The 11892-nt window shown below is 48.8% G+C and overlaps 1 protein-coding gene across 2 annotated transcripts in view; it reads left to right on the forward strand.

Annotated features, from left to right (window-relative positions):
- LOC109900437 (palmitoyltransferase ZDHHC5) overlaps positions 1-11892 on the forward strand; it is a 36955-nt gene that overhangs the window by 22132 nt on the left and 2931 nt on the right. Inside the window, exons 5-11 of one of the 2 annotated variants that reach the window (XR_004211998.1) lie at positions 104-276; positions 663-765; positions 4764-4855; positions 5508-5634; positions 5840-5960; positions 6230-6342; positions 10658-11740. Coding sequence is in view for 1 of the 2 variants with exons in the window: in XM_031837776.1 (XP_031693636.1) it covers positions 104-276; positions 663-765; positions 4764-4855; positions 5508-5634; positions 5840-5960; positions 6230-6342; positions 10658-11643 (1715 nt within the window). In the remaining variant the exon portion in view is untranslated. The remainder of the gene's footprint in view (positions 1-103; positions 277-662; positions 766-4763; positions 4856-5507; positions 5635-5839; positions 5961-6229; positions 6343-10657; positions 11741-11892) is intronic. The other variant, XM_031837776.1, reaches the window with a different exon arrangement.

Below are 11892 nucleotides of genomic sequence, written 5' to 3' on the forward strand. Positions count from 1 at the left end.
CAAACATACACCAGCACCAAATCTCCCACTGTCCCTTTAACTTTGTACAAATGGCTCTAACTTGCCCTTTACTCCTGTCCCCCCCCCTCTCTCCCCCCTCCAGGACTTTGACCACCACTGCCCGTGGGTGAACAACTGTATCGGCCGGAGGAACTACCGCTACTTCTTCCTGTTCCTGCTGTCCCTGACGGTCCACATCATGGGAGTGTTTGGCTTCGGCCTGCTCTACGTCCTCTACCACACACAGCAGCTGGACAGGGTCCACTCTGCCGTCACGTATCCTGTACTTAGGTGTTGGAATGAGTCTGGGTTCTTGGGGGGAGGGGGGGGGGGGGGGGGGGGGGGGGGGGGGGTTAGTGAGTGTGTGTGTTTTGTTGCGAGAGGGTGTGGTTGGATGTGTAGGTTGGTTCGTGTGAGTGTGTGTGTTGTTGCGAGAGGGTGTGGTTGGATGTATAGGTTGTTTTCGTGTGTGTGTGTTTTGGGGCGGTAGATGACTGTGTTTCCATCTGTCGGGCGGCGTGCTTCTATAGGTGTTTAATTTTCAACACATTTGGGAAGTGTTAGCCTGGTGCACTATGTAAGGAATAGGGTGCCATTTGGCACGCAGCCCCTAAGTGTGTTAGTTGGTGTCTCTGTTCTCTCCTCAACCGCTGGTCTCTCAGTATGGCAGTGATGTGTGTGGCTGGTCTCTTCTTCATCCCGGTGGCTGGTCTCACTGGCTTCCACATGGTACTGGTGGCCCGGGGACGGACCACCAACGAACAGGTACCACACACACACACCAGGAATGAACCATCAACTAACAGGTACCACACACACACACACCAGGAATGAACCACCAACTAACAGGTACAACACACACACTCCAGGAATGAACCACCAACTAACAGGTACAACACACACACTCCAGGAATGAACCACCAACTAACGGGTACAACACACACACACCAGGAATGAACCACCAACTAACGGGTACAACACACACACACCAGGAATGAACCACCAACTAACAGGTACAACACACACACACCAGGAATGAACCACCAACTAACAGGTACAACACACACACACCAGGAATGAACCACCAACTAACAGGTACAACACACACACACCAGGAATGAACCACCAACTAACAGGTACAACACACACACCAGGAATGAACCACCAACTAACAGGTACAACACACACACACACACACACACACCAGGAATGAACCACCAACTAACAGGTACAACACACACACACACACACCAGGAATGAACCACCAACTAACAGGTACAACACACACACCAGGAATGAATGATTGTTCCAGCATCTTGGCCATTAGGACATTTCTGACAGAGGTAAAAGCACTTTGAAAACTACAGTTGTACCTATTAGTTGGTGAACTAATAGGTACAACTGTAGTTTTCAAAGTGCTTTTACCTCTGTCAGAAATGTCCTAATGGCCAAGATGCTGGAACAAAAGCTGGCAGCCAGTGCTTAATTTGAGCCGGGTTCCTGCCGGGAAACGGGATCCAACACCTCTCTGTTTTGGACTGTTTCGTTCCGGGAAACCTATTTGGCCGGATCCGGTATCTCTTTGTGGCTCAAGAAATTTCGCTTTTTTTCAATGTAAAAATGTGAATAAAAGCAGCCAAAGTGTCATTTCGAGTTGCCTCTTGGTGAATTGTCCTCCTGTAACCCGCGTTTGAGACCCAACGCGTGGCTGTATGAGTAGCACGCTTGAAACTCTCACAGAACTAGAATGACATTCCCCTTTCCAAGATCTCTCTTTGCTCTGCTAGACGTGAGCCTGCAACTCTCGTCCCTCCAGAGTTGCACTTCATCATTTATTTATAGAACCATAGCAAAGGGTTCTGGAGGAGCTGCAACACCCTTCATAGATTGAAATACATTAGCCAAAGTTAGTGTTACTGCTGTCTGTCAGAAATCAATTAAATCATTCAGAATAGACTACTACACCATGTTTAGGCCTAGAATTTAGCCACAGAGGGTCAGTAGCTTCTTTGAAACAATGACCTAGCTGTGGATTGAGTGTATCCCAATAACAAGACACAGCCTACAGTCGGGAACGCGCGGCAAATCGGTCGGTGAGCAGCATGCCAGACAAAACGGGTTGGAATGCAAATGGTTCCTGCTGAAAAGACAATACTCTTGATCTGTCTGCTCTAGGCGAACAAAATGTTTGATCGGCTTCCAAATATTGTTTTAAAAACAAAATAGGCTTTTGGCACCAACGCATCGGCCGTCGCCGGTGAGCGAGCTGCGCGTCATCGGGTGACACTGGAAAGCATTTTTAGGACGGTAATTTCCTCCTACAATATGCGTCTCCACACACCTAGACCTCTAGGCTATTGATGGATTCAAGACCAGGTCGTTTTTTATTGATTTTTAAGAGTCTCAGTTTGTGAGTGTCAAAGTAAGCCCGTCATTTCATTTGAGCGGAGTTAAAACAAATTCTGCCGGTCTCCAGTCATGTCAGATGATGTAGAATTGCATGAAATGCGTTTTTACAAAAGGCCATATTTACCCCCGGACCCTAGGCTACTAAATAAATGTACCCCAATGTGGTGCACCTTCTGTAAGTGCCTCTACTCTACTGCTCTGTGCCACTGCTTAAATCAAATCACATTTTATTGGTCACCTACACGTGTCTAGCAGATGTTATCGCGAACGTAGCGAAATGCTTGTGTTGTAATGTCGTAACAATTTCACAACAATGCGACGATATGCATGCAATGCTAGATTCACTTCGTTATCATGCGATCCGGTAGCTGAGCTCCCCAGGTTTGAGTTTGAGTTTATTTTTATTTTTACAGGGACAGTGCACATTAATCAACAGTTCAGTAAAAGTGCCGGTTTTAGCCAACCGGCTAATTTTCAACCGCAGTCCCTGGGCAGGTTATTAAAAACAATTACAATATAGACAATAGCAACATAGAACAAGCAAGACATAGCAACATAGGACAAGCAAGACGTAGCATACAGACAGAGCAACATAGGACAAGCAAGACGTAGCATACAGACAGAGCAGCATAAAACAAAAAGCAGCAAGACAAAATTCATAAAAGCAACAAAGTGTTTCCACACCTCACAAGCTACAGACAACAGACAACATGGAGAGTGGCAACACACCTTTAGCCATGTCTTCAAGCATTTTGTGAAAGTGTGATATGTGGTGCAGTTATGTGTGTCTGATGGCAGTGTATTCCAGACATGGGAAGCTCTCACAGAGAATGCAGATTTACTAAAGGTGCTTTTCCTTAGGGGAACTATACAGTCACCTCTCATGGCAGACCTTGTGGATCTGCTGCCATATGTCTGGGTTTTCTGTTTAACAAAAATATTGAGTGGAGGGGGAGCCAGGCCATTGAGGATCTTGAATACAAGACATGCGTCGGTGTATTGCACAAGATTTTCCCAACTCAAGAGCTCATGCTTTCTAAGGATGTGACAATGATGATGGCTATTGGGCTTCCTATCAAGCACTTTGAGAGCCTGTTTATAGACAGACTGAATAGGTTTTAATGTTGTACAGCAAGCTTGGGCCCAACTAGTCAAGCAGTATGTTAAGTGGGGGAGTATCATAGATTTGAAGTACAGTTTTGCTACCTCTGTAGTCAAACAATTTCGTATAAATCGGAAATTAGCTAGGTTGAATTTGGTTATTTGAATTACCTTTTTCACATGCTTTTTAAAAGAGAGGTTGGAATCAAGTATGATGCCAAGGTACTTAAAATCGGATACCACCTGGAGCTTCTCCCCTGACACATAGACATCTGGCTCAGTAGCATCTGTTGCCCTCTTTGTGAAGAACATGCAAACAGTTTTTTTCACATTGAGATGCAAACACGAGTCACTGAGCCACTTTGTAACCTGGACCATTACAGTAGTGAGTTCTTGTGCAGCTTGTTGTTTGCTCTTTGCATGCACATATCACTGTATCATCTGCATACATTTGAACTTCAGACCCAGTACAGACAGAAGGCAGGTCCCCCCCCTCTCGCGCTCACTTTTTGTTTTGGCACCTCCCGATTTACAAATTTAAGCACGGCTGGCAGCCTCCTGGACTAGAATTTGACCTGCAATTGCAAAGATTAGCTGTCATCACGTAAATAATGAGAGATGCTTACCACAAAAAAATACTGCACACCCCTTGAGAACAGAGACGGAGCTCAACGTTAAATCTAATCAATGTTTATTTGTGATGTACGCAGGATACAGCGGGCGTAAGCAGTGCAATGACATGCTTACAGAAAAGGAGTTGTCTCCTTATTCCTGCCCATTCTTCTCCCTGGAAAGCCATGTAGACCCCTTGCTAGCATCAGATCCAACACTCCGCCCAACCGTCCCAAACAATCGCACCCTCTTATCTGACGTTGTTGTTGTTGTCTGAGATCTAAACCGTTGGCTTGTGTTGACGTCGTTCTTAAAGGCCCAAAACATTTAATCTCAACAACAGCCCCATGATCATCCTCGAAAATGTGACCCCCCCCCTTCGTCCCAGTATGAAAACATACAGGTCATAATCTCATCACGGAGAGAGAATAATCCTCTGTCGTCCTCTCTCTCATCCCTCCCTCCATTTATCTCCCTCTTTTATATGACTCTCCATGTCTGATATTTTCACTTTAAATCTGTTGTGTTGATGAATGGAGGATGTCTTGAGGGGAATGAATAACCTTCTCTATTGTTCTCTCTCGCTCTTTCTTTCTCCATTTGTGCTCTCTCTCTCTTTCTCCTGTCTCTCTCTCTCCCAGGTGACGGGGAAGTTTAGGGGAGGAGTGAACCCTTTCACTAATGGCTGTTGGAAGAACGTTTCTCACGTGCTCTGCAGCTCCCAAGCGCCCAGGTCTCTCTCACTCACTCTCTCTCTCTCTCTCATCATTGTCTATGGTTTTACAGTATGTTATTAGTGTTGCATTACTATCAGTTCAAACAGTGTTTTGAGCTGCTGTCACCCCTGCATGCTATTAGGGGTTTGATTGATGACCGAGACTAGGTCCTCTTAGAGCTGGATAGAGGACTCTAGATGGATACAACCCGTTTTTAGCCTGGACATTTCCAATTGAGGGCTTCTGCCTTTTTAAAAAAGTAGTCAACTGGGTGGGATTTGCTATGGGTTGGGAGCAATCAGCCAATGACTAGAGCGTTGTTTTCTTCAAATTGGGTTGCCTTTGGTTGAAAATGGGGTTAAAGATAGAACACTGACATCTAGTGGCCACAATAACTGATTTTCAAATCACTAATTAAGAAAAGTGACTACTTTTAAATGGAGATGCTGTCACAGGTGCCATAATGGCACAGATCCAAAGATGAGTCCTCGAACTCAATGGGTCCTCTTCATCCTCCTCATCTTCTTCTTGCTCTCCCTCATCCGTTCCTTCGCTTACTACTCTTTCTCCCTCCTGTCCCTCCCCCTCTCCATCAGCTACCCTCTTCTCACCCTCCTCCTCTTCCTCCTTGTGCTTTTAAACAACATGATTTGATTTGGTCTTCATCAGGTACCTGGGGAGGAAGAGGAAGCCTCACAGTGTGGTTGTCCAGCCTCCGTTCCTCCGGCCACAGCTCACTGACACCCAGCTGGCCGCCAAGGTCCTCGACAACGGTATCCACGGAGACCTCCACCGGGTATAACGCGACAAAGACCCATGTAGACGCATTTACACATGCACACACACACGATCTGTATGTTCATGGCTCCTTCTTGCTCTCAGCATTGTGTATAGTTAATGCTCTCCAGTTTCCAGTCTGCCACTACACTGGGTTGTATAGACTTTGACATTTATTCTATTTAATGTCATTCATTTTCTCTGTTTGCTTCTCTCCCTCGCAGTCTAAGAGTAGTCTGGAGATGATGGAGAGTCAGTCGTGCGATGCGGAGCCCCCTCCTCCTCCCAAACCGGAGCTCAGGTACCCCGCCCTGTCCAGAGGCCACCAGGGACAACACACAGAGGGTACGTTCACCAGAGTTGTACTCATTACTACACACCAGTAGGAAAACGTTTTGCAATGGAAAAAGGTAAGCAAGCGGTTTGCTGTTGGACATGGTCAGGTTGTCCCTCCCTGTTTGTTTCCTTCCGTTTGGTGCCTAATGAACATGACCCAGGTTGTGGCTGTGAATCAGTGTGTTATCAGTCAACTTAGCTGATAAAAGAAAAGAAAGTTTTACCTATGATAACAATTATGTACCTGAGTTAATTTATTTGTCCCTCTCTCCCCACAGAGAGTAGTCTTCTGAACAAAGCCCCGCCCACACCCACCATGTATAAATACAGGCCGACCTATAGCAGTCCAGGAAAGAACCACACTGCCCTTACCCATGCCTACGCCAACCAGGTAACAAACACACACTGTCTTTGATGCCAACCAACTAGCTCGCGCATAAAGTGACCGTGGAAGACTGTGTGTCTCTGTGTGAAAGACTGTGTAAATGCTGTGCGAGGTAGGATGCATATCACACTACTTCGGTGGCACACACATTGTTCTCTCTGACTCAGATTTATATTTTACATCTCCGTTGGCTGCTTGCCTATCTGTCCTTAATCGTTTGATTTTGTTATGATTTGTTAATGCATCTCTGTTTTTACTCGTGGCTTCTTTTCCTGCCTTTTGATTGGTTATTCAGTGGCTTTCAGTTGAACAGTATCAGTAAGTGAATGTTGGACTATTTTCTTTAGTTTGAGTGTCTGTGCTTTTTTTCTTGTTACCCAACCTTGTGTGTCGTCTTTTAGCCGAACGCTTTCCCCACAGTGTTGTGTAAAAGATTCTCCCCTAGCAATTTCTTGTTGTAGAAAAGTTTTGTGGAAGTTAATTAACATATTATTACATTTTTATTTGACCTATTTTACATGTACGGTATGCTTCCTATATGTCACACAATCTGATCATAATTCACTTAAATCAATTCTGGAATCACACAGTGGACCGTCAATGGCCCAGCTGCTGTTTGACGTTTTCTCCACAAGAGGGCATCAAGGTGCACAGTCGAACAGGCAGAGTCGAACAGGCAGGGTCGCACGAGCCTCCTTTGGGCTCAATACAACCAAAACTGTGCTTGTGTCAAAAAATGGCACCCTATCCCCTATAACGGGAAAGAGCAACTGGCAGCCGCAGGCCTTTTTGAAGGGAACAATAAAATAAATATTTGTATTTGTTTTTTTGGGGAACTCTGTCTGGGTCTCAACTTACTGTTGAGAGTTAGAATAGTAAACTCAGCAAAAAAATAAACGTCCTCTCACTGTAAACTGTGTTTATTTTCAGCAAACTTAATGTGTAAATATTTGTATGAACATAACAAGATTCAACACCTGAGACATATACTGAACAAGTTCCACAGACATTTGATTAACAGAAATTGAATAATGTGTCCCTGAACAAAGGTGAGGTCAAAATCTAAAGTAACAGTCAGTATCTGGTGTGGCCACCAGCTGCATTAAGTACTGGAGTGCGTCTCCTCCTCATGGACTGCACCAGATTTGCCAGTTCTTGCTGTGAGATGTTACCCCACTCTTCCACCAAGGCACCTGCAAGTTCCCAGAAATTTCTGGCGGGAATGGCCCTAGCCCTCACCCTCCGATCCAACAGGTCCCAGACGTGCTCAATGGGATTGAGATCCGGGCTCTTCGCTGGCCATGGCAGAACACTGACATTCCTGTCTTGCAGGAAATCACGCACAGAACGAGCAGTACGGCTGGTGGCATTGTCATGCTGGAGTGTCATGTCAGGATGAGCCTGCAGGAAGGGTACCACATGAGGGAGGAGGATGTCTTCCCTGTAACGCCCAGCATTGAGATTGCCTGCAATGACAACAAGTTCAGTCCAATGATGCTGTGACACACCGCCCCAGACCAGGACGGACCCTCCACCTCCAAATCAATCGCGCTCCAGAGTACGGGCCTCAGTGTAAAGCTCATTCATTCGACGATAAACGCAAATCCGACCATCGCCCCTGGTGAGACAAAACCACGACTCGTCAGTGAAGAGCACTTTTTGCCAGTCCTGTCTGGTCCAGCGACGGTGGGTTTGTGCCCATAGGTGATGTTGTTACCGGGGATGTCTGGTGAGGACCTGCCTTACAACAGGCCTACAAGCCCTCTGTCCGCAATAGGCTGAGAGAGGCTGGACTGTCTGAGCACTGATGGAGGGATTGTGTGTTCCTTGTGTAACTCGGGCAGTTGGTTGTTGCCATCCTGTACAGGTGTTGTTACACGTGGTCTGCCACTGCGAGGAAGATCAGCTGTCAGTCCTGTCTCCCAGTAGCGCTGTCTTAGGCGTCTCACAGTACGGACATTGCAATTTTTTGCCCTGGCCACATCTGCAGTCCTCATGCCTCCTTGCAGCATGCATAAGGCACGTTCACGCAGATGAGCAGAGAACCTGGGCATCTTTCTTTTGGTGTTTTTCAGAGTCAGTAGAAAGGCCTCTTTAGTGTCCTAAGTTTTTATAACTGTGACCTTAATTGCCGTCTGTAATCTGTTAGTGTCTTAACGACGTTCCACGGGTGCATGTTCATTAATTGTTTGTGGTTCATTGAACAAGCATGGGAAATGGTGTTTAAATCCTTTACAATGAAGATCTGTGAAGTTATTTGGATTTTTACGACAGGGTCCTGAAAAAGGGGACGTTTCTTTTTTTTTTGCTGAGTTTAGAATGCACAAGGTTTCTAAATGTGGTTGTGCATCATCAGTTTCTCTTGTTAAAGTCGGTCACAGAGTCAGTCAATTAGCCCAACAAAAATGTTTTAGATTGCTACGTTAGTCATGCGGCCAGGTATCTAAACTTGTTATCATAGTCGAATTACCGACCGGGGGGCCCCATTGCTATTTGTTACTCAGATATCATATTTAAAATTGCAAAAACCTCTCTCTGCCACATGGCAAAATAAGTAGAAATCAGTGGAGGCTGTTGAGGGGAGGACGGCTCATGATAATGGCTGGAACGGAGCAAACGGGATGGCATCAACCACATGGAAACCATGTATTTGATCCCGTTCCACTGATTCTGCACCAGTCATTACCATGAGCCCGTCCTCCCCAATTAAGGTACCACCAGCCTCCTTTAAAACTCAAGGGGGGGGGGGGGGGGGGGGCTACTAAAATGTTTTGCTCGCAACGTGGGGGGATATGCAGACCAGCGAGCCCTTGTGATGAGTTCAGATTTTCTTGTGGCCCCCTCCCCCATCAAAGTTGCCCATCCCTGCCTTTATATAGTGCACTACTTTTGATCAGGTCCCAATATGGCTCTGGTCAAAAGCAGTGCACCATATAGGGAATAGGGTGCCATTTGGGACACGGCCCATATGTTAGAAGAGCTCTGTCAGGAGCAGGGAGAGAAGATTGTTGTTTCGCTCTATAACTGTGTTATCTGTTTGCCCAAACAACATCCATTTCATTAAGTCCCAAATGGCACTCTATTCCCTATATAGAGCCCCGTGGGCCCAAAAGTAGTGCACTAAATGCGGACTAGGGTGCCATTTTGAGACACAAGCTTATTGTCTCACAGGGCACACATGTTGCCCCCCCCTATCTCACAGCCATCTGGCTATATATACTGTGTGTGTGTGTTTATTTTTTTATTAAAGGTGCGGGACTCTTCTGTCCTATGTGTTGTAAAGATAACATACTGCTATAGAAGCCATGTGGGCATTGTAAAAGTTGTAGGCCTGTATATTCTTCCCCCTGCAGCAGACCCCTTGTGTATAGTGAAGCCCATGCATCTGGCCTGAGAGTTGTTCCCTTCCCCTATGTCTCGCCTTGTTCTTCCCACTGTGGTTTTATTGGTGCTGGTCTAGTGCTTTGTCTGTACATTTGGACATCCAATTCTCATTCCAGGTTAGAGTTAACATGACTTTATCTTCTCTCCCTCTTTCTTTCTCTACCTCTGGCTCTTCTTTTCTCTCGCTCTCTCTCTACCCCACGCTCTCTCTCTACCCCACGCTCTCTCTCTACCCCACGCTCTCTCTCTACCCCACCCTCTCTCTCTACCCCTCTCTCTCTCTACCCCACCCTCTCTCTCTACCCCACCCTCTCTCTCTCTCTACTCTACCCCACCCTCTCTCTCTCTACCCTACCCACCCTCTCTCTACCCTACCCACCCTCTCTCTCTCTCTACCCTACCCACCCTCTCTCTCCCTCTACCCTACCCACCCACCCTCTCTCTCTCTCTACCCTACCCACCCTCTCTCTCTCTCTACCCTACCCACCCTCTCTCTCTCTCTCTACCCTACCCACCCACCCTCTCTCTCTCTCTCTACCCTACCCACCCACCCTCTCTCTCTCTCTCTACCCTACCCACCCACCCTCTCTCTACCCTACCCACCCTCTCTCTCTCTCTACCCTACCCACCCTCTCTCTCTCTCTACCCTACCCACCCTCTCTCTCTCTCTACCCTACCCACCCTCTCTCTCTCTACCCTACCCACCCTCTCTCTCTCTACCCTACCCTCTCTCTACCCTACCCTCTCTCTCTCTCTACCCTACCCTCTCTCTCTCTCTACCCTACCCTCTCTCTCTCTCTACCCTACCCTCTCTCTCTCTCTACCCTACCCTCTCTCTCTCTCTACCCTACCCACCCCCTCTCTCTTTCTACCCTACCCACCCACCCTCTCTCTCTCTCTCTCTACCCCACCCTCTCTCTCTCTCTCCCCCCACCAGATGAGTCGAGGGGACAGTCTGAAGGAGTCGTCTTCTCTGCTCCAGTCCAGCCAGCAGCCTGGCTTCCGCTCTGAACCCAGCCTGGATGGGAGAGAGGCCCCAGGGGAGAGAGGGGGAGGAGGATTGGGAGGTGGAGACAGACCTGGAGGAGGGGGGGCACCAGGGTCAGGGGGTGGCGGTATCCCCGGTTACTCTCTAGGGGGACGTTCCTACCCCTCCTTTTCAGACCCAACGGTTCTATCCTCCGGTGGAGGGGGAGGTGCTTCCCATTCTTCCAGCGTGCGTTCTGGCTCCGCCCACAACGCGACGCATGTCTCCGAGGCAACGACCTCCACGAGCTACAAGAGCCTGGCCAATCAGACGCCTCCTCCGCGCAACGGCAGCCTATCGTACGACAGCCTGCTCACGCCCTCCGAGAGCCCCGACTTTGAGTCGGCCGCACCCGACATGTCGCCCGGGCACCACCGTACCCCGGCACCACCCCCCATCCTGGGGTACTCCTCCCCCTACCTGTCGGCCCAGCTCAGCCAGCAGAGAGACGCAGAGCTCCACCAGCCCTCCGCCTCCTCCGTAGCCCTCCTCTCCTCCCCACACCGCGCCCACTATCTCCAGGAATCGCATCCCCACTCCCACCACTCTCAGCCCCCTCCCTCCTCCGCGGCCCCCCAGCCCCCCCACCCACACCACCACCATCATCACCACCACCACCACCACCACAGCAGCCACAGCTCCAGACCCCCCCGCTTCTCCCGGCCCCCGCTCCTGTCCGACTCTGCCGCCCCCCACCACTACCCGTACCGCACCCGGTCCACGGACACCCCCCTGGCCCCCTCCACGCACCCCCCGCGTTCCCCCCACCCCCCGCCGCTGGGGAAGTCTCTGTCGTACTCTTCGGCGGCGGCAGCGGAGATGCAGTACCGGATGGTGCGCAAGGCGTCGGCCTCGGCCGGAGGGGGAGGGGCGGGAGGGGGGATCCATGCACCTAAGTGAGTAACGGCTCTGCTCTTTACCGACTGACTGCAGCCCGCTGCTTCCTCCTTCTCCTCTTCCTCCTCTTCTTCTTCCTCCTCCTCCCAGGCTCCTGTGAGTTCCTTTACCTCTTTTTTTTCCCCCCCCGTTGTGTGTTCCACTTGTCTGTAGAGTCGGTGCTTCTCCTCATCACTGCTTCTGTTGGTTCAGCCCCGACTGTCACCCTTTTCCCTATAGAGTGCCCTACTGTTGACCACTGCTCTGGT

Source organism: Oncorhynchus kisutch, linkage group LG12 (genome assembly GCF_002021735.2).
Source record: "Oncorhynchus kisutch isolate 150728-3 linkage group LG12, Okis_V2, whole genome shotgun sequence".
Lineage (NCBI taxonomy): Eukaryota > Metazoa > Chordata > Actinopteri > Salmoniformes > Salmonidae > Oncorhynchus > Oncorhynchus kisutch.